The sequence below is a fragment of the Myxine glutinosa genome, chromosome 2 (genome assembly GCF_964187855.1).
Source record: "Myxine glutinosa chromosome 2, kmMyxGlut1.1, whole genome shotgun sequence".
Lineage (NCBI taxonomy): Eukaryota > Metazoa > Chordata > Myxini > Myxiniformes > Myxinidae > Myxine > Myxine glutinosa.
The window spans coordinates 185,560,176-185,583,572 of NC_136262.1; the positions used below are offsets into that span (position 1 = coordinate 185,560,176).

The window sequence follows — 23,397 nt, forward strand, 5'->3', positions numbered from 1 at the left end:
TCTTCATTTCATCCCTTTCAGAACTCTTAAGCTACTTGTGTCTCTCATTGCAATTTGACATTTATTTAATTTTGTGCCACTCCCATCTACCCAGTGCCACTTCCCAAAAGCTCACATCTTCCCATATGCCACCTTGCGACCTCTTGTACATGTACACCTTAACTTTCAAATCTGGTTCTTGGCCCACTCACCCAGCCTTGTGTCTTGTTGGAATAGCAGAACATGCCGTGATGTCATTTAGCTTTTCTTTCTGGAAAACCCACCATTTTTGAGGATGGATCAGCTTTCAACTAACTGCAACAATGACAACTCAGCAAAATGGATCTGTACTGAGCAGCAAATATTCCATCATGATTCTACACAACATGTTTTGAATTGGGACATGGCCCAAGCTGCAGCCCGGCTTTGCTGTGCTGCTTTCACCTTAACCCACAGTAATCGCATTAGGACTGTAGGAACTGCCACATTAATACATCTGGCAACAGATGGTCTCCGGCAACACAGGTTGTTTTGTTCTTTGAAACTGCCCGGCAGCATTGTGCAGTTTGGCTTGTGAAACATGTGGTAATAGTGGTCAAACATGGCAAAGCACATTTTCTATTGGTAAGTAGTTAAATCTTACAAGATTGCTTCAAATATGGTCCAAGGAAAGGCCGTTTCCTTCCACATTATAAACAAGAAAAAGAGCAATCGGAGATTGCAAACCCTCGCCAGGATGTCGTGGTTTTTTAAAAGGCTTTTGTGTTAAAACAAATATGGCGGCCGAACCACGTGACCTATGACAAATTTTTTTTCTCCACCAATTTATGCCTACATGATGCTCAAGAAATTTCATATTGATCGGATGACGTTTTCTATTTGTCAAATTATGACATCATCATTCACAGATTGTTATTCCACATGGAGAGTGCTTTACAATGAGCCATGTCTCAATTTTTTTAATATTTGGTGCTTTCGGAGATATAGAGGTGCAAAGTTTTTCGGTTTTTCCAAGATGGCGGCCGAACCACGTGACCGATGACGTCATTATTTTTTTCTCAACCAATTTATGTCTACATGACGCTCATGAAATTGCATCTTGATTGGATGAAGTTTTGTACTTGTCGAAATATGACGTCATAATTGAGGTACATATGACATCATTAACATATTTTATTTCCCATGGAGAGTTCTTTGAGCCATGTCTCAATTTTCTCGATTCAGCGCTTTCGGAGATATGACGGTGCAATTTTTTTCGGTTTTTCCAAGATTGTGGCTGAACCACTTGACCTACGACGTGATAATTATTATTAAAAAAGATTATGCAGGTGGAGTTGCACCTATGGTGAAAATTTCCTGTCAATCAGACCAACGGTTGCAGAGAAAATCATATTTATTCTGTGCGGACAAACAGACAAACGAACTCAAATGCAATACCCTCTCCTCTGGCGAGGGTAATTTTCTTTCTTCATGTCTCGGCAAGGCTGGATCTGAATATTTCTGATGAGACAGTATTGGACACAAAATTGGTGTAGGTTTTCTTGGGATTTCAGTGTTGCGTAAGAACCTTTAACACAGGTGGATGCCTTTTGGCCCATCATGCCTGCGTTACATCGACGCCACAATAATCCAATTTATTAGTTTATCGATTAGGAGGAGAGAGACGAGTGGGTGAAGAGAAAGTTTGGGGACTTGAACAGTGGAGCAGGCATGCAGGGACATTGCCAGGATGAAATATTGTCACATTTAAAGCACCTGCCAGGTTTGTTTACCAGTCGTGTTTGGCACTGCAAAATGCCAAAGCAGGTGCTTCACGAATGGCAGGCGAAATGCCAAATCTGGTCACTAACTCACCCAAGCGGAGAATGTGCTGGCATGCCGAACGACATCTTAAACCCTGTTGGTAATCAATGAGGTTATTAACCAAATTTGTATCCACAGGGAAAAACCAATTACATGAAACTAGTGAGGTACCCATGCTACGCACGGGTGGGAGGCCAGAAGCAAACAGGCAATGCAGATACGGCGAATGCTAAAGCATGAAACCAATAAATTCCACATTCCTGTAGCACCCCCAGTCGCACGTCAGACATGGACAGCAATTTCGTGAAGGACTTCCATGAAAAACGTACCCATTCGCAAACAAAGGGTACGTTCACGAATAGAAACATCGACCTTGGGTCCGTGGCGAATCTGCATATGGCGATCCGCGAAGTTCACGTTTAGAAAGTGGAAACCATCACGGCATGTTGTCATTTACTTGAACTCGATATCTTTTTTCATTCCAAACAACATAACTCCAATCACAAATTAATCACAAAATAAACCTTTTACAATATAGGTTCTCAAAGTGGTCCCAACCGCCCCCCCAGTGGGTGCTGGGAACTTTCAGGGGGGCGCTCCAGAGTCCATGGGTGGTAGGGGAGCGCTGACAATGATTTGGGGGGCACTGGCGATTTAGAGGAGCAGCGGCGATTTGGAGCGCTCATTGGGCTTCCTGCAGTCTGAACAGGTTACCCGGCGCCATTCGGCAAATTGGCCATCCAATCAACGACCACATTCTTTCCCCCTCCGCATGGTTTTTATGATCACATATTCGCTGATGTCGTGTAGGTATTTTCTTGTCCATACATGCTCACGCAACAAACATGATAGTGTATGACACCAGCGAAATACTATTGGCCGCCAATGCGGCCAATAGTACAACACTAATTTTTGTCACGTGGTGCCATTTCAACCAATCGGCTTGCAAGAATCTTTTTATGCGGGATATAATACACTCCATTCGTGCTGGACTATTCAACGTGCCTGGTTCAGCTTTACAGCCTGGCCTGGCCAGCACATACATTGGGCAAGGTATGAACAGTCAGTGTTAGCGCTGGTGTGAGTCTTTCGCCATTTTGGCGTGTTGATTTCGTTATTCAAAAAAGCTTCACGTCCGGTCGGCTTCAAGATGTCGGCCTCAAAGAAAAGGTGTCGTCAGTATTCCGTTGAATACATCAAGTATGGATTCATTCCATCTCCGACGAACAAACAGTTACCGATGTGTTTGTTGTGTGGTATCACGCTGTCCAATGAAGCAATGAAACCATCTCGACTGAGCGAGCACCTGAGTAAAAAGCACAGTGATGAGGCTCGCGCAGAGGTCAGCTGTTTCCAATCGCTGAAAGAGAAATTTGAGAAGCGATCCACGGTAACGACGATGTTCAAAGCCAGCCAAAAGCTCGTGGATAAAGGACTGGAAGCGTCGTATAAGCCGTCATTGCTCATCGCCAGATCTGGAAAACCGTATTCAATCGGCGAACAGTTGATCAAACCAGCTGTTGGGGAAGTGATAAAAACCGTTATGGGCCAGGATCCGAATCCAGTTCTCTCGTCGATTTTTTTTTTTTTTTTTTCGTTGTATGCTGAATCGAGGCTCGTGAAAGAGCTAACATTTACTTCACAAACAAATCAACCAGACAAACAAAACATATAAAAAGAGGGAGCGGAAAACAAGATGGGGAGAGAAGGGGAAGCACACAAACACAACATTTGAGAGCAGGGAGATGTGTGGAAGGGAGAGGGCTTGGGGGGAGGAGGCGTGGGAAGGGGGGGGGGGGGGGAGGGAGAAGTATAAAACACAAGGACACGAAGGACTTCCAGGACAGAAGTTGGTATTTCAAAAAAGTGGAATTGGGGTGAAATTAGCGGGGGTAGAAAAGATCAAGGTTTTGGATGGGGGAAGATAAGAGATGGTGGTGAACAGCTGTTTTAAAGACCTGGAGGGTGGAGTGGGAATGAAGAGAGTGAGGGAGTTTGTTCCAGAGGCGGGAGAAAAGAGGAATGAAGGAGTGAAGGTGAGCAGAGAGTCTTGATTTTGGCAGTTTGACCATAAGAGGGTTGCAGGCAGATCTTGTGCGACCTGTAGGAATATTTGCGGGACAGAGCCCAGAGAGAGCTGGGGGGGGGCAAGGCCAGAGAGGAGTCGGTAGAAGACGGAAAGACCACCAACCTGCCTGCGGTGAGTGAGAGAGGCCCTTGGAGTTAGCTTCATCGCGGGAGATTCCAATGATTCTGAATGCTTTGGTTTCAACAGCGTGAAGACGAGCCAGGTGTGAGGCAGGAGCACCAGCCCGGAGGGGAGAGCAGTATTCCATTGAGCTGCGGATGAAAGCCTTGTATGTGGTGAGGAGCTCAGGTGTGCCAAGGAAGGACTTCGCACGACGGAGGATGCCCAGTCGGCGACTGGCTTTGGAGGCCAGATTTGAAATGTGGTTTTCCCAGGAAAGATCATGGCAGATAGTGAGACCCAAAAGCTTGAGTGACAGAACTTCTTGGAGAGGATTATTCAGAAAGTGGATGGGAGGGTTGTCCAGTCGGTCTTTTCGGAGAGACATCGTAAGAGTGTGAGATTTGTCAGGATTGAAAGACATGTTCCACTTGTTTGCGCAGTCTGTGATTTTGTCCAGGTCTGCAGAGAGTGAGGAGGCTGCAGACTGCCGATCTGAGGGATGAAGAATGGAGCGACAGAGAGTAGAGTCATCAGCAAAGAGATACAGAGGATTTTCAAGAGAGTCAGAGAGACCATTGATGAAGACCAGAAAAAGCACAGGGCCCAGAACACTGCCTTGTGGAACTCCAGCCTGAACAGGAAGAGGAGATGAGAGAAACCCATTCAGGGCCACACGTTGACTACGCCTAGAGAGGAGGTCCGCCAGCCATGCGTAGAGATTTCCATGGATACCAAAAGAGGAGAGTTTGGTGAGCAGAGCGGGGTGCCAGACCGTATCGAAGGCACGTGATATGTCAAGGGAGACTGCTCTAATTTCCTGTTTGGCATTGAGGACCTCCATCCATTGTTGAGAAAGCAGAAGCAGCATGTCCAGAGTAGAGTGTCCAGGTCTGAAACCAAATTGATGATCAGAGATCAAGCCATTGGAGAAGAGGAAAGATTTCATATCTGAAGCAATGATGGATTCCATGACTTTGCTGATAATTGGGAGAAGGCCGATTGGTCTGTAGTTGCTGGGATCTGTTTTTGCACTTTTTTTGTGCAAAGCGGTGATGTTGGCAGATTTCCAAGCAGATGGAAGATGACCTTGAGCAAAAGAGAGGGTGAAGAGAACAGAGAGAGGGAGTGAAAGAGCGGAAGAACAGGATTTTAGGACCCGTGGGCTGATGCCGTCAGGTCCAGTTGCAGAATCCGAGTCGAGGGTTGACAGAAACTTTTCCACCTTGTCAGGAGGTGCGCTCAGCAATGATTCTGTGGCCAGGCAGATTGTTGAAATGTTATCAGATGTAGAAGATAAGCTGTGTAGTGAACTGAGAAGCACACACTTCGCCATCCAGCTGGACGAGTCCACTTTGCGTGACAGTGAAGCTCTGTTACTCTGCTACGTTCTCTTCATCCATGATCAGGAAATAGTGGAAGAAATGTTGTTTGCCTGCTCTCTCGAGACCGATATGAAGGGTTCTTCCATCTTCCAAACGTTGGGGAAGTGTTTTACTGATAAGAACATACCGATGGAGAACATTCTCGCTTGCGCGACGGACGGGGCACCAGCAATGGTTGGCCGCCAGCGTGGTTTTATTGCGTTTCTGAAGAACCAGGTACCGTCCGTGTTCGCCATTCACTGTGTCGTGCACCGCCAGCATCTTGCAGCAAAAGCTCTCACCACCAGACTTCATACATCACTCCAAACAGCAATCAAAGCAGTGAATAAAATCAAGGTGTCGTCTCTGCATGATCGGCTGTTTCGTCAGCTTTGCCAGGAGAACGATGAGGCATTCGAGCGGCTCCTGTTGCATACCGAAGTTCGATGGTTGTCCAAAGGCGCTTGTTTGACCCGTTTCCATGCCCTCTTCTCAACAGTGGTCGAGTTTCTGTCGGAAATTGATACGGAGCTATCGGAGAAAGTGAATGCGATTGAGCATGATGTGGCTTACCTCACGGACATATTCAGTATCCTGAATGATGTCAACAAACAACTCCAGGGTGACCATATGACGCTGATTAAAGCAAAGAAAGTGATCGGCGCATTCGTAACCAAGGTGACTCTGCACAGGGGAACCCTCGGCCACAGAGATATGTACCACTTTCCCCGGTTGGCAAAGGAAACTGCTGTTTCTGATGAAGAGCTACTTGTTTATTGCAATTACCTTGAGAAGATTCGTGGAGATATGGAGCAGCGTTTCAGAGACATGCTAGAACTGTCGGTGCCAGCATGGGTGATCAACCCTTTCAAATGTGACATTCAAGATGTGAAGCGAGAATTACAGGACGAAATTATCAACCTCCACAATGATGAGGCGAAGGCAAGATTCTCGCAGCATGAATACAGCAAATTCTGGAGCGAGGCGAATACCCCGCAATGTGGACAGCAGGCAGAACTGCTGCTGATGGCGTTCCCCACATCATACCTCGTTGAAAGAGGGTTCAGCGCCGTGATGGTGCTGCTGACCAAGTATCGAAACCGCCTTGACATTACCAAGAGGGGCGATCTGCGTCTCTACCTCACTGAGATGGAGCCAGACGTTCGTAATCTCGCAGCGAGTCACCAGGCCCACCCTTCACACTAACGGTATTTGGGCCTGTGATAACAGATTCCCAGTTTGCCTCACCTGGACCTGTTATGCTGAAACATTGTAGGTCGTGCAAAATAAAATAAAAAGTAAAGTAAAAAAAAAGTAAAATATTATTCAGAAAATATTTGGCTTCTGTTATTTTTGCTTCCTATCTACATAAATTCTGGGTGTCCAACCATGAACAATAGGACAAGAGGGGCATTGGGCCAGTCCAAGAGGGCAGAAGGGGGCGGTACTCGGTAGTCCAAAAAAGTTTGAGAACCACTGTTAATTTACAACATTGTTAATGTTTCCTTCATTGTAAAAACTACCAAGTCAACAGTTGAAAGGATTTTGAGCCGATAGGTGTTACGGCCTTGGCAAGATTGATGGAGACAGTGATCTGTTAGCGTATACACTGCCCAAATAGCTATGTGAAATTCTCTCATGTAGAGATTAAACCCACATCGTTTGAACTTTGGCCTTGGTCATTATTTACTTTTAATGATGTTTATATACGAATCAAAAAGAAGATAATTGGTTTTGGGTCGTCCTTTCCGCATATCTCGTGGGATTGTGAGTTGGAGAGACGGCCGTGATGGCGGGGAGGGGGTTGGCATTCTCTCGAGCAGGGATTCAACCCATGTCCTTATAAAAGGTATTTGTCCGAGGTCACCGAGTCCGATCGGTGCAGCTGTGCAGCGATCGGTCCAGCCGTTTGTGCGGCACCCGGGAAAATGACATTATGCGGGAGTCCAAACCTGAAAATGCTGGAGGCCAAAGCTGAAATTGGAAAAACAATTTACTGTGCCCTGTTTTACTCCAGGAGATCCCAGGATTACCCACCCAAAATATCGTTGCGATCGGTTCAGCCGTTTTTGCGGTCCCTTCGAACGAACGAACGAACGGACGGATGGACAGATGGACAGATGGACAGACATTTGGGGAATTATAGTAAGACTAGTGGGGTCACCCGTGGGAATCCCAACGGGCATGGATGTGTGTGACATTTCGACATATTGAGTTAGATGCTGCACATTCATTTTTACAAAATGGTTACTGGCAATTCATCAGATCCAGAAATAGTGTAATGAACACAATTTATTTATTTCACATAATATGTGACCCCTCACTCCTCTCCACCTGACACTCTCCTCTCTCCACCCTCACGCCTCTCCAATCCCACTCCTCCTCACACTCCTCTCCAATACCTCCTCACACTCCTCTCCAATACCTCCTCACACGCCTCTCAAATACCTCCTCACACTCCTCTCAAATACCTCCTCACACTCCTCTCCAACCCCTCACACTCCTCTCCAACCCCTCACACTCCTCTCCAACTCCTCACACACCTCTCCAACCCCTCACACTCCTCTCCAACCCCCGCTCTTCTCCAACCGCCGCTCCTCTCCAACCCCCGCTCCTCTCCAACCCCCGCTCCTCTCCAACCCCTCGCTCCTTTCCAACCCCTCGCTCCTCTCCAACCCCTCGCTCCTCTCCAACCCCTCGCTCCTCTCCAACCCCTCGCTGGAATGAATGCCAGTTTAAACAGGATTACCTTTACTTCTGTATAATAATGATGAATTAAATAATAACGAAGAAATATCTGCCGGCAATTTCCCGTCTGTGGCGATACGTGGACGAAGCTATGTCCCTCTCTCCACATTATTGTGACGACGTATAAATTAAATATTTAATCGGGACGATTGTCATCAAATGGAAAATTCCGCCACAAATTTTTAATATATGTCGCCATTTTCCCGTCTGTTATTTTAGACGGTGTATAACCGACCATGCCGCGATTTTAAAAAAATATAGTGGGGTCACCCGTGGGAATCCCACAGGCATGGACGTGTGTGACATTTCGACATTGAGATGGATGCTGCACATTCATTTTTACAAAATGGTTACTGGCAATTCATCAGATCCAGAAATGGTGTAATGAACACAATTTATTTATTTCACATAATATGTGACCCCTCACTCCTCTCCACCTGACACTCTCCTCTCTCCACCCTCACGCCTCTCCAATCCCATTCCTCCTCACACTCCTATCCAATACCTCCTCACACTCCTCTCCAATACCTCCTCACACTCCTCTCCAATACCTCCTCGCACTCCTCTCCAATACCTCCTCGCACTCCTCTCCAATACCTCCTCACACTCCTCTCCGCTCCAATCGGCCCTCACTCTCCGCTCCAATCGCTCCTCACTCTCCACTCCAATCGGCCCTCACTCTCCGCTCCAATCGGCCCTCACTTTCCAACTCCTTGCTCCTCGCTCTCCAACCCCCCGCTCCTCGCTCCTTCGCTCCTCGCTCTCCAACTCCTCGCTCCTCATTCTCCAACCCCTCGCATCCTCACTCTCCAACCCCTAGCACCTCGCTCTCCAACCCCTCCCTCCTCTCCAACCCTCCTCATCGTTGTTGCAGCAGCATTCTGTGCGGTTCTCCCGTCTCGTGCGGTCTCTGTGCGGTTCTTGCTACATCCTGTTCAAGTCTGCATTGACGTTCGTCGACGGACTCGTTCGCCCGTCTCATTCGTTTTCTTGCTACATCCTGTTCAGGTCTGCGTTCGCATTCATTTTCGATTCATTTTCGAATCGACCGTCGCATTCATTTTGGAAATGGAAGTTTCCACGCAACGCATGAATTGTCATGATTAATTATCAAATGACAAATGGCAAGTAAATTACATTGTGAAAATTAAAGATTTCAAATAAACCTATTTAAAGTGTATGCGCACATAACTTAAAAAAAAAAAAAACCAAGAAATATCTCTCGGTAATTTCCTGAAACATATTTTACTTCCGGATAATAATGTTGAATGAAATAAGAAAGAACGAAGATAATATATATGTCGTTTTTGTGCCGACTCTCACAAAAGGTAAAAGTCATATATCTTAACGGAAAAGAAAAAGCGAATTTTTAATATATGTCGACATTTTCCCCGAATGTTATTTTAGGCGGTGTATTTTCGTGTATCATCGTGGCGCGATTTTTATAAATATATCTCGGCAATTTCCCGTGTGTGCGTGAATGTTCTCAATTATTTCTGACACCGAGTCTAAAACCATCGATAAAAATTAAATCAGATGGTGAATTCGATAAAATCGTGAGGGTGACTCAATGAATGGGCTTTAGTTTACAGGCCTTTGAGAAATCATTTCGTTCTATAAACGGAAACTTTCTTGGGATTCTCTTCCCGTTTTTTTTCAACCGAGTCTAACACTATGTTAGCGACTGTTAAAAATGAAATGATATATCGAATTAGAGTTGAAATAAACCTGTGTGAGAGAGAAAGACAGCATGGGCCTAACTAAACAGGCCTCAAAGCCATTCGAGGTAATAAAATGGTGGATATTTGTTTACATGAAGCCTCTCCAAGAATGGGTGGAGCTATGGGTGGAGCTACTCTGCTAACGGACTAAGCCACACCCCCGGACAGACGGACAGAATCACCTTCGCCTATTATAATATAGAAGATGAGTGACACACGGAAGCTGGTTAGAGCTGAGTCTTATGAAAGTCTTATGAAATAAGGATTTATTTAAATAAAGGGACACCTGCATGAGACAAGGAAATGGACAGATGTAGTGGGGCAAAAATGCACGAATAGGAATGACAATAATAAATCGATAAACCCTTATATTCAGGTATTCACACAGAAAACAGGCAAGGAAATGTAAAGTTCAAATGTCCTGTACTTTATGAATGTACTTTAACGTGGATTGCAGAAATATTAGTCCATCTGCAAACGTATATGGTATTTTTTCATTTGGAATTCAAATGTATTGAGCCAAGTTCTTGGATGGGAACACCAAACAGGACAACCCAATCTATAGGTCACTCTAAATCCTTTGTTCAGTATTCCTTGAAAATCTCTTTAAATGAGAAAGGCTTGGAGCTTCATTAATTATGTGAATTGTCATGCATGTTTTAGAAGAGGCTTGCCTTTCTTTGTTGTTGTGCTCCCTTCAGGTAATCCTTCCGTATCTGTTGCTTGTGCATTGACAGGGTTGGAGCGGAAGCTTTATGAAAGAGGTTGCTTCTCAGCTGGCACATGTTATGCAACTGTAATAGAGAGAGGCTGCTGAAGTTCATTTGGTAAGTCATATTTTGTTTCTTTTTATTTGTTTTCGTGGGATATGAGGCTCGTGGAGGAGCTTGTACTTTTGACACATGAAGTGACAAGGACATGAGGAAACCTCATTTTAATTTTTAGTTGATGTTACAAGGACAGTATTGAATATTGCACAAGTTATCATAATATGGGATTTGAACTTTGATCTTAACGTCATAAGCTGTGAGCTCAGTTGTGACTTTCCAACAGCTGACTCGTGTCATTGGACGCTTATACTGTGCCTTCGGAAAGTATTCAAACCCCTTTACTTTTTCACATTTTGTTGTGTTATAGCCTGAATTTAAAATGGGTTAAATTGAGATTTTTTTTTTCTGCCATAATGTCAAAGTGCAATTTTCCTTTTAGATTTTTTTTTACAAAATACTTAAAAATGAAAAGCTGAAATGTCTTGAGTTAATAAGTATTTACCCCCTTTGCTATGACACTCCAAATTGAGCTCAAGTGCATCCATTTTCCTTTGATCATCGCTGAGATGTCTGTACAACTTGATTGGAGTCCACCTGTGGCCAACTCAATTGATTGGACATGATGTAGAAAGAAAAACACACCTTTCTATACAAGGTCCGACAGTTGATTGCATGTCAGAGCAGAAACTCTACCATGGAGTCCAAATAACTGTCCGTAGAACTCCGAGGTATAATTGTGAGGAAGCATAGATCTGGAGAAGGGTATAAAACAGTTTCTAGAATGTTGAAAGTTCCATAGAGCAGAGTGAGCTCCATCATTAGGAAATGGAAAGAAAATGGATGGAACTACTGTATGGAATATGTAACTACTGGGAAACTTGCAAGGATAGAGGGAACAATGAATGCAGCCATATACAGGTAAATCCTTGATGATTACCTGCTTTAGAGTGCAAAAGACCTTAAACTGCAGCAAAGATTTACGTTCCAACAGGACAGTGACTCCAAGCATACAGCCAAAACAACGCTGGAATGGCTTCAGAACAAGAACGTGAAAGTCCTTGAGTGGCCCAGCCAAATCCCAGACTTGAATTTCATTGAGAATCTGTGGAACGACCTAAACAATGCTGTTCACCGAAGCTCCTCATCCAACTTGACAGAGTGTTAGCAAATCTGCAAGAAAGAATGGCAGAAACTCCCCAAATCCAGATGTGTAAAGCTGATACAGACATACCCAAGAAGGTTCTAAGCTGTAATCGCTGTTGCTGTAACTCTAAGCTGTAATGCTGACAAATTATTGATTCAGGGGGTTGGATACTTATGTAAATTAGATATTTCTGTATTTTATTCTTCACGAAAACGGCACTCAGGAGAGAGCATACCTCCGCCTGGTTGGCCATATCACTCAATGGTGAAGCATCACTTAAAACATTCTACTAGCTGGATCCGGATCCGGATCTTCACCAAAATTGAATCGATTCTTCCTTGTCAGACACACAACCTGTCCAACAAGTTTCGTCCAAATCCGTCCATAACTTTTTGAGATATCCTGCTATGTATAGTTTTTGGTCGTATCTCTCAATGGCGAAGAATCACGTAAAGAAAATTCTAGTAGCCGGATCCGAATCCGGATCTTCACCAAAATCTAATCATTTCGTCCGTGTCACATACCCTACATCTCTGCCAAATTTCGTGCGAATCCGTCCACAACTTTTTGAGATATCCTGTTCACAAACAAATGAAAAATCGGTCAGAGACCGAGGACTTGCTGGAATGCACTTTTTTATCGGCCATTTTGGACATATATGGCGGCCGAATCACGTGACCGATGACATCATTATTTGTTTTCTAAACGAATTTATTACTTGATGATGCTCAAGAAATTTCATCTTGATCAGATAGTTTTGTACTTGTCGAATTATGACGTCATAATGGAGGCACCTATGGCATCATCATTAACATATTTTATTCCCCATGGAGAGTTCTTTACAATGAGCCAAGTCTCAATTTTTTCTATTCATCACTTTCGGAGATATAGAAGTGCAAAGGTTTTCGGTTTTTCCAAGATGGCGGCCCGCCGAACCACATGACCGATGACGTCATCATTATTATTTTTTTCTCCACTAGTTTATGCCGTCATGTCGCTTAAGAAATTGCATCTTGATTGGATGAAGTTTTGTACTTGTCGAATCATCGAATTCTGACGTCATAATGGAGGCCTTGGGCCGGGAGAGTTAAAAATTGGGCACAGTCTATTCCAGGGCAAGACAAATATGTGTGTAAAGTTTGGCGATTCTACGTGCAACGGTGTCGATGTAGTACTGCGAACAGACAGACACAGGCACAGGCACAGGCACAGGCACAGGCACAGACACAGGCACAGACACAGGCACAGGCACAGACACAGGCACAGACACAGGCACAGACACAGGCACAGACACAGACAGACACAGACAGACACAGACAGACAGACACACAGACAGACACACACAGACAGACACACACAGACAGACACACACAGACAGACACACACAGACAGACACACACAGACAGACACACACAGACAGACACACACAGACAGACACACACAGACAGACAGACACACACAGACAGACACACACAGACAGACACACACAGACAGACACACACAGACAGACACACACAGACAGACACACACAGACAGACACACACAGACACACACACACACAGACAGACACACACACAGACAGACACACACAGACAGACACACACAGACAGACACACACAGACAGACACACACAGACAGACACACACAGACAGACACACACAGACAGACACACACAGACAGACACACACAGACAGACACACACAGACAGACACACACAGACAGACACACACACACGGACAGACAGACACACACGGACAGACAGACACACACGGACAGACAGACACACACGGACAGACAGACACACACGGACAGACAGACACACACGGACAGACAGACACACACAGACAGACAGACACACACAGACAGACAGACACACACAGACAGACAGACACACACAGACAGACAGACACACACAGACAGACAGACACACACAGACAGACAGACACACACAGACAGACAGACACACACAGACAGACAGACACACACAGACAGACAGACACACACAGACAGACAGACACACACAGACAGACAGACACACACAGACAGACAGACACACACAGACAGACAGACACACACAGACAGACAGACACACACAGACAGACAGACACACACAGACAGACAGACACACACAGACAGACAGACACACACAGACAGACAGACACACACAGACAGACAGACACACACAGACAGACAGACACACACAGACAGACAGACACACACAGACAGACAGACACACACAGACAGACAGACACACACAGACAGACAGACACACACAGACAGACAGACACACACAGACAGACAGACACACACAGACACACAGACACACACAGACACACAGACACACACAGACAGACACAGACAGACACACAGACACACACAGACAGACACAGACACAGGCAGACAGACCAACTCGTTCAACATACTTGCCGGCATCCTTTCCGGCAAGTAACACAGACAGGGGTGAAAACATAATCTCTATCCACCTTTGGTGGCGGAGGTAAGGGTATCCTGGGTACTCGTGAGGGGGTCCATCCTGTCCCCACTCACTCCTTTCGCACCAACCACTCCACTCCACGTATTCCACACTACTCACTCCACACCATCCACTCTGTACTCCATTTATTCCAGACCATTTATTCCATGCAACCATTCTCCATTCACCTGTACTTCACTTGCACACCTTGTGCCCACACACCTGTTGGCACTTGCACACCTGGTGGCACCTGCACACCTGGTGGCACTTGCACCCTCCTTCCCTCCAGGACCATTCACTCAATACAATGCACTCAACTCAATGCACAATCACACCTTTCACAATACTCTGCTCAATCACTTCCTACACACACACTACATCATCTGATCTACCTGGTTTTCCCTCTAACTTAGTGCTTCCCGTCTTCCCTTATACTATTGCACATCCCACGTCGTTATCATCCAAACTAATCTACCTATGTCCCCCACTACAGGTATGATGTCGCTACTTAAATCTACAGTTACCTATGGTCATTTCTAAATCCTAACGATAACCAAGCCCTCCCTGGCTAGGGTTTCACCGCCATACCCCATAAAACGATAGCTCCTTTGCCCCCACTATGAGGGATGGTGGATTTACCACCCCCCGACACTGGGTATCAATTTCCAACCATCACTATTCCCAATTTCACTCACTATTAATTTAAAGTCAATTCCAATTTCAAATCCCTATTAATTCCACACAATAACACTATCATCATCACAGTCCGCTATATCTGAGCCTCTCGGTGCATCATTACATTTTCAAAGCTCGGCTTCACAAAGCCGAGCAATGCATATGGGTGGTTTGGGTCTACTGTAGGTTGAGTCCGTCCGGCATTCGGTTCAGGGGAGGAGGTTTCGTCGGGCCAAGGCACCAGGCACCATCCCGGCGCAAGGCCTTGCGCTGCCAAGCGCGATGGCCCAGCCTTGCCCGGGTGGAGTGCCTCCACCACAAGGGGGCGCTGTCCCGACCCCTCCTCCTTCCTCTCGAACCGGGCCGCCCGCTTTGCCTGGCAAAGCGCGGATTGGATTCGACCGTGCACGACGCTCCGAACAGGAGCGACGCGACACCGATCTCCGCCGGCTCCCGCAACACACAAAGAGCACCGCGCACCGAGTGCTCGCGTCGTCTATCCGTCAGCCTAAACGCTGCCCTGGTCAACGTCGATGCCCTACTCGCATGCTCACACCACTCGTTCCGTTCTTTACTCACCAAACCCGGCGCTCCAAAGCCTCTCGTACATCCCATGCATTCTACTCGCGCACATTCTTGCGCATCCATTCCACCATTCGCACACTCTGTTATCACACACTCCGTTCCACACCTTTCTTCCCCCGTTACGTCCTCCGTAACACTCACCACGGGTGTGCACTCCTGCACATACCCACTCATGTGCTCCGATGTGCCCTCCTGCACACGTGCCACAACCAACTCAGGTGTGCGTTTTCGCACACCTGCCACGACCAACTCACCCTCTGTACCACAATCACTCCTACTTCCACACTCTGTATCGCATTCATCACACATACACTCTGACGTGTGTTCACCCTCGCACTCGATATCACCCTCGCGCTTCGGCGCCGTTCGCACACGCGCGCCATTGCCGTTCACACAGCGCACCACGGACCTCCCATCAACGCCCGGGTGCTTTCGCGATCCCAAGCGCGCGAAAATTCTTTTTGCACCAAACACAGCCCGACTCACCTGGGCGCTTCTTCCTCCTCGCTCCAACACCTGCAAACTTTCCATTTGGTTAATAAGCACAGCATCACGATGCGAATCCAGACTTTGTGCATTTTCCATTTCTCCCCTCAATTCCTTTTCTAAATCTGCCGTCTCTCCCATTCCAATTTCCACTACAACCACGTCTTTTTCTTTATCCAGCTCGACGACCGCGGGCTCACATGAATTTGCCTTGTCCAATTCGGCGGCCGTTGGGTTTTTCACACCCCGTGTCGCGATCTCTACCCCGGTCCAGTTACCTGTGCCTTGCCCCGCCTCGCTCAATCCGCGCTCCTCTAGCCGCGTTACCTCGTCGCGTACAAATGCGGTTTTCCCGCTTGACCTGCGGTCAAAGTCCCTCCCCAATGCTTTTATCTGGCCACCTATTCTGGTTCTAAACCCTTCAATTTGATTTCCCATGCCATTTCTTAATTCACCAATTTGGCTACCCATATCATTTCTTAATTCACCAATTTGGCTTCCCATCTCATTTCTCAATTCCCCAATTTGATTTTCCATATTACTTAACCCGTCTCTCAATCCCCTGATTTGGTTTTCTAATCCCCAAATTTGCTGTCTAACTTCCCAATTTGGCTTCCCAGTTGCTCAATTTGGTTTCCCACCCCCATTCGTACGACTGCCTGCAGCTGGGCAATGAGATCCTGCATATTCATCCCCTCGATTTGTGCAGCGGGCACGGCCCTCGTCGCCGCCATGTGCGAGGCGCCGCCATTTTGTGCTGCTGTGACCACGTGCGAGGCGCCGCCATCTTGTGCGCCTGCAACCCCCACTACCACACCTTCTTCACCCTCCTCTTCCATTACTCCCACCTCTTCCCTGGGGTCCTGGGTTGATTCTACCTCCTCATTCTCCCCTACCGGCATCCGATCGCCTTGACTATCCATGGCACGATTCAATTTGGATCTTAAAAATAAATTTTGGCCGCTCCTAATTTTGACCAAATTTTTCAGATGGATTAAAAATTTGGTTCGGGCTTCAATCCCACTCCCCGACACCAATTGTTGCGGATCTCAAATTACGGCGCTCCCCTTACCGAGGGGGGTTTAATCCCCTCGTCTATTAAGCTGGCCGTCCGAGTCCTAGAAGATATCGCGCTCCTTTGCGGGGTTGAGATTGACCAGGGTGATTGGTCAACGGGTTCCCAGATACCTTTGCCAACCTCTCCGCAAAGCAGGATGATACTTTTGCTCGAGCCACGGACAAGATGGAAGATTGCCGAGCAGTTTAGCAATCCGAAGCTCGAGCCGTTAGCAATAAAACTAACCCGATTCTGAGCGGTTCTAATCGTGTCACTGGTACTCAATGGGGAAAAGACAAAGACGATCGGATGAGAGGAAACCAAAAGGTAAGGAAAGAACAAATATGATTTATTAACTACACTAAAAGAGGAAACGAAAGGCAAGAATATACAAAAGAAGGAAATAAAAGGACATAGGGCAACCTTATACACTCTTATATAACACGCCCAGGGCAAAACAAACACACTTACACGAATGGGGTGGTGGTGGTGGTGGGAAGGAAGAGAAGGGTCCAAGCAGATGGTTCCAGGCTCCAGGTCCGCCGCGAAGAATGGCAGGCAGCTGGTGTCGTTGGCGCGTGACCGGACCTTATAATTATGCGGGGGACTGGGATGCCGCGTACGTAATCTTCGTGCCAACTCTCTCTCGCCCAACGTTCGTCTCAGAGGGTACCCTCGCGCAGGTCGCTCCAACAACGTGACAATCAATCGAGCGCTCCCCGCGCAGTTCGTTCACAATCAGCATCCCCCGGCGCAGTCCTGTTACAATGGCCTCCCCTCGCGCATCTCCGTAATCAATGGCCTTCCCTCGCGCAGTTCGTACACAATTGATGGCTCCCTGCGCAGTCCCGTCAAAGGGCTTGGCGCTCGCGCTTATATGACCGCGCGTTGGAATCAAGCCGCCTTCATAGGGCTACGCCCACTAACGAGCTCACCTCAACCCTGGTTGGTCAGCGAGGGCTCACTGGCTCCACCCTCGACGGCTCGTGGGCGAGGCCACACCTCTTCCCGTGGCTCCACCCCTTCTTTCCTCGAGCCGACCGCATGTTCAATGGCGTTTGGAGCGAGCGCTAAGGCAGCGACGATGGCACAATGCAGCGAATGCTGCTAATAAGATTATGTGACAGCATTGGGAAGGACAAGCCCTGTCTGTGAGAGAGAGAGAGAGAGGAGAGAGAGAGAGGAGAGAGGAGAGAGGAGAGAGGAGAGAGGAGAGAGGAGAGAGGAGAGAGGAGAGAGAGAAAAAGAGAAAAGTAGGTTATTTGATTAATGCAACGCAGATTCAACTATTGGAAACAGATCCTTAACTAGAACACATACTAATGAGATAACTAAAGAAGAAGCCTATGGTGTCCTACGTGTTGCAATATGACCTAACTAGGGTGCGACCTTTGACCTTTACACCAAAAATGGGAGTATTTACAGGGGATTAGTTATAAGGGAATATTACAGATATTTACAAAGTGGAGGGTTCTAAAAACCGCAACTATATATATATACACAAAGAATTAAGTTAAGCACCCCCCCCGTTTTTTTACAACCTCGCACATTACAAGTTTGTTGTCGTCAAAACAGTGTAATATACCCATGATATTGCTATATTTTCTGGAGAAGTGATATTATGGTCACATAAAAACATAACAATCATGCCGTTTTCAATATTTTATTCTGAATAATTTAAGGTGAAATTTTTTGGGAATTTTAGGCATATTTTCACCTCAATTTAAGTATGGAGCTATAGGTCCATCACGGACAGTGTGGATGACGTTTATGTTTTCTAACGTACAGTCATTGTTCTGAGAAGACCTCTAGCGATCTTTGCGTCAATAACGTGTGTAGGACCCACGTGATCGGATCACTGACTCAACCCTACGTCTCATAGACCCTGTGTATCTGCATTTCATCAATGGATAATTGCTAATGTCATACCAATCATTATTTGATCTCACATACCTTAGAATATATGCCAATGTATACATATACACAAAGAATATATATTAGGGGGTGCTTACCTTAATTCGTTGTGTAGGGGTGCTTAACTTAATTCTTTGTGTATATATGGAGGTAGATTTTAAAATAGTTTTTATAGCTCTGGTCAGGCATTGGATGATAAATAGAACTTTGAAGGATCAGCAAGTGATTGTGATGATGTGAGAAACAACGGGGAGGCGGGTGACGTGCTATGGGTGTGGGCCTGTTTTGGGGGGGTTGGAATGGGCCTGTTTTGGGGGGGAGTTGAAATGGGCCTGTTTTGGGGGGGGGGGGGGGTTGAAATGGGCCTGTTTTGGGGGGGGTTGAAATGGGCCTGTTTTGGGGGGTTGAAATGGGAGAATTCATTAATTGTGTGCCCAAATAAAATCTCGGTTCCTCGCGTCTCTACATTTTGTGTAGTTATCAAATTGTCGTCATTTGGACAGTGTGCCTCTTAGCAAGATGAATGTGTGTGGTTTGAGACCGAGAGAGAAATGTGGGATGCATTTCGGTAATTTTGCCCAAATGGGAAAGAAAAGTTTTTTTCTCTCTCTTGTGGATAATAGGAAAAGGGCGAAGAAGAAGAGCGGCTGAATGGCAAACGTGTTGAACAGGTTACGTTCTTTTGTTCTGCATGCGTGGAATTGCAGACTCGATGGGGGAATGCTCGCAAGTATCGCTGGGCTGTTTGGGAGCTCAAACGCCAACGGTGCCGCAGTGTTGTCAGCGCGTGGTGGTTTGGTTTGCGTTGGTGCTTTTTTTAACCTAACAGGAGTTACTAGTTTTATTGTTTTTAACATCAATTTTGCTAAAGCTTACAAGGGGAGGTTGCGTTGGTCTGCTCGGCTGTGAGGAGGGGTCTGTGTAAGACGGGATGGGTAAAGTTGGGAGGAGTAACCAGAGAGTCACAAAAGAAGGGGGAGCTTCCATTTTGAGGTGAAACGTTTTGTTTCTCATTATAGCTTTATCTGTTGTTGCCAGCCAAGGGATTTTCTGGCTGCTTGTCCACTTGGCGCTGTCAGACTGTACACGTGCGCTTATCTTAGGGGGAGAGAGAGAGCGAGTGATCTTTGTTATTTTGCTTTCCAGTTGGTGTCAATGGAGGATTTTTTTTTTTAAACCTCTGATGTTGAGATAATCACCCAGTGAGTCCAGGCAACATGTTGTCGTCTGCTCAGTGTTGCTAGTGTTTACCTGAGGGTTATCGTACGGTTTGCTGCCTCCAGCATGAATCTGCAGGTGAGATTTTCAGGTGTGCTGTCAGGTATGCCTCAGTTCAAGACATATGCAAATGGCACGATTTGAAGCGGTTTGTTTGCCAGCACCAGGTCAAAATGTACTTACCTGCTTTGTTTGTGTGTGAACAACATAGATTTTGAATTTCTTTGTCTGTCTTTAACCACAGTTCATTTTGGGTGGGTTGACTGCTTGATCTGTTCTTTTGGAGGCTCCTTTTCAAGCATCCTGGTCTGTACCTACCGGATCCTAACAGTGGCCTGTTAAAATTTCTGCAATGTCTTGGCTCCTCACTTGTGGAACCTCTTTGTCCTCTATCTTCTGAAATTCTGAAGGATGATGTCTGATCCATTATTCTACATCCACCTTATATTAACAAACATGGCACATTGACATTGCATGATTCACCCACCCTTTTTATGTTCTCCAAATGCATCATGTGGGTTTAATATTTGTATTTGAATACCCCCATGTTTGAAGATGTCGGTGAACTGTATTTATTCTTCTCTGCATGGTGTTTTGAATATTTTGGCATTGTGGGCATCTAATTTAACAAAAAGGTTTTAATCGTTGAGTTTGTAGTTGCATATCATGATGAACATATATCTGATATCACCTTGTTCACCAAAACAGTGTGGCTAAGGTGAAAGTACCTGGGAGGCTTTCCAAGAGGAAACATCATCTTGGGAGGCTCTGGACATGTCCCAAAGGAGCGGAGTGCTGTCTTTTCTCGTAATGCATTCAGCAGTTCACACCCCAGCCTTCGCCTCTTAACGTAAGGCTGCCAGTCAGAGGGAGGGATTTTTTGTGATTAGTTTGTGTAGAGCCAGGTTTGGGACCCTCTTGAGGCTTGTGAGTAACGGGCATGACTTTGATGCAGAACAGCTGTTGAGCATCTCCTGAGATGTTTTACAAAGAAGCGAATCAGGTGTGATCTGAGAATCTGGGCGTGTGGTGCACATTTGTATCTTTAAAAAAGGAGAGCTTGAAATGCATAAACTTTTTCTTCCGTACCTGTTTTCTTATGTACCTGTCGCATTCTGCTTTTCTTAGACACAATTACAAAAATAGATGAGTTTTCAAATTTTTACCTTCAAGGACCACCCACTGATGAAATAGGCCTCTCGGGATTTGGTAATTTGCTTCCCAACATGTGGATAGGAAGAGGGTGTGGGTGGTAGAATGGTGGGGTGGAGGGATGTATAGTGGGGGTAGTGGGGTGTCAGAGGAAGATGGCCGGTGGAGGTGGGAAACGGGTGGAGAGGGGGAAGGGAGAGCGTTTTCCTGATTATTTAACCACAGAGAATGGCCATTGGTCAAGAGCTGCAGAAAGTGACTGCTCGGAAATGGAATCGCCACAAAGGGCAGCACAGCGTGTAGTCGTGACATGGTCATCACAATGGGCTCTCTCCGTGTATTTCTTTTTTTTTTGCAGCAGATAAATTTGGTTTTATATCCATTACAGATCCAATTTAAGTTTAGCTGCATTACATTAAACCTGGTGCTTGCATACCTTACTTGTCCTAATTATATGCCCTATTATTCCGAAGTGTAGGATTTTTGTGGAGTCTTTCATTAGTTGGGAATGTATGGTTTAGAAAAGTGTATGAGACTTTGAGGTATACATCAAGTTTTCCATTGGATCTTAAAATACTACACAACCGTGCAAGGGAATGTATTTCAAAGCCTAAGGAAGTGTAGTGAAACAGTTTTAAGTTTTTCCGTACAAATCGGCAATTTGCAATGCCCCGCTCTCACGCAAAGGTATGTAAGGAACTATTGGTCTATGATGTCATCTCTTGTCAATGTTACTGTCAACCTTGATATTGCCACTGTAAAAAGATGAAGTCTGTTCAATCACATCGTCCTTTCTGGTGCTTCACGCTGGCAGTACACCACCATCTGAGGTCATCCTCCATCCCTACCTGTGATCTTTTCTTTAACCTATAATCCCCTTTCTTTCTCCCTGACCCCACAACTTTTACCTACAAGTCACTATGCTTCCTTCCCTCTTCTCATGCCTCTTCCTGTTAATTTTCTCCTCTGCTTGTTGCATCCATATGTTTTTCTGCTTCTGTACATGTGTGTTGCCTTCTCCCCTCTGTCACCTTTTCTTCCATGCGAGTGTTTGTGTGTTGTTGGTTGTTATCTCCATCATTTGGGTTTTCGGAGGTGTAACGGACTTCCCCCAGGACTCGAAGGAGCCACCCTAGCTCCGGTGAAGAATTGCGATTCATGGGCTAAGTTGTGAAGTTGTGTTGTTCTCAGAGTTTTGTTCCAAGGGCTCTTTTGAGGATCGTCACTTAGCCCCGTACAGCGTCCAACAGTAGTTTGTTTGTGGTAATGTTCCCAGGAATGGTTTGTAGGATCTTTGTAAGGTTTTTCTTTATCATTCCCATTTCCCCAATTATCACTGGTACTATTTTGGTGCTCTTCAGCTTCCAGGATATTTTCACTTCAACTCTTGAGGTCTTGGTATTTGCTCATCTTCTTGATTTGGTATACAGAATCGAGGCTCGTGTAAGAGCTAACACATTTAACACGAAAACATGCACGGGCACATAAAGCATACAATATAGGGAGTGGGAGGACAAGAGGGGAAAGAGATAGGAAAGCCACAAGCACAAAAACAGCAGAGAACAGGGACGTCGGTAGATCTATCGAAGGGAGTCTGCATTATTTAGCCCAAAATCGCCGGGTACTGATATTTCAATCAGCGATGCCTTCTTTTACTTTTTGTTCCTGAGTACTATGTCCGGTCCAAGTGCTTGGTTTCTATGTTCACGCTGGATGGGATAATTTTTTCATACCTGAGAATTATGTCCTCGTTTTCAATGATTGCTTTTGGTTCATGTTTCCATGAGTTTTGTGTAACTGGGATATTGAAATTTCTGCCGATGTGCCAGTGGATTACTCTATTTACCTTGTTGTGCCTTGTACTTTCTGTTTCTACCTTGTAGAACTTACACTTGCCCAATTTACTCAGTCCTGCCATCTTCTTAAAGGCATTCGTGTCGTGTCCTTGGTCTTGGGCATTAATAATGATTTGTTCCTCCCCCCAGTTGAGCTGACCTCTTCTTAGCCATTCCAGTGATCCTTCTTTGTCTTGCTCCAATCTGTCCAACTTTTTTTTAATATTCCCTGCCTTTTTATCTTTCTCCCAGTTGTCATTATATATCTGCTGGTATTTCATGTTG

General features: G+C 45.8%; 2 protein-coding genes across 6 annotated transcripts in view; both read left to right on the forward strand.

Moving 5' to 3' along the window:
* LOC137420995 (rho guanine nucleotide exchange factor 2) overlaps positions 1 to 23,397 on the forward strand; it is a 349,574-nt gene that overhangs the window by 102,906 nt on the left and 223,271 nt on the right. For 3 of the 5 annotated variants that reach the window (XM_078772071.1, XM_078772076.1, XM_078772072.1), the window contains one exon: positions 10,541 to 10,630. Coding sequence is in view for 1 of the 5 variants with exons in the window: in XM_078772069.1 (XP_078628195.1) it covers positions 20,192 to 20,203 (12 nt within the window). In the remaining 4 variants the exon portion in view is untranslated. Of the gene's footprint in view, positions 1 to 10,540; positions 10,631 to 19,942; positions 20,204 to 20,833; positions 20,976 to 23,397 lie in introns of those variants that run through there. The other 2 variants (XM_078772074.1, XM_078772069.1) reach the window with 2 other exon arrangements.
* Positions 5,248 to 10,603, forward strand: LOC137422194 (protein FAM200C-like). The gene is made up of 2 exons (XM_078772683.1): positions 5,248 to 6,105; positions 10,541 to 10,603. The coding sequence occupies exons 1-2, from the start codon at positions 5,248 to 5,250 to the stop codon at positions 10,601 to 10,603; spliced, it is 921 nt and encodes a 306-aa protein (XP_078628809.1).

What these genes read in the sequence shown, in the direction of transcription:
- LOC137422194 (XM_078772683.1), top strand. Translation starts at nt 5,248, where the DNA reads ATGTTATCAGATGTAGAAGATAAGCTGTGTAGTGAACTGAGAAGCACA. An exon ending in TTTCTGATGAAGAGCTACTT is followed by an intron (nt 6,106 to 10,540) that starts GTTTATTGCAAT and finishes GTGCATTGACAG; the next exon opens with GGTTGGAGCGGAAGCTTTAT.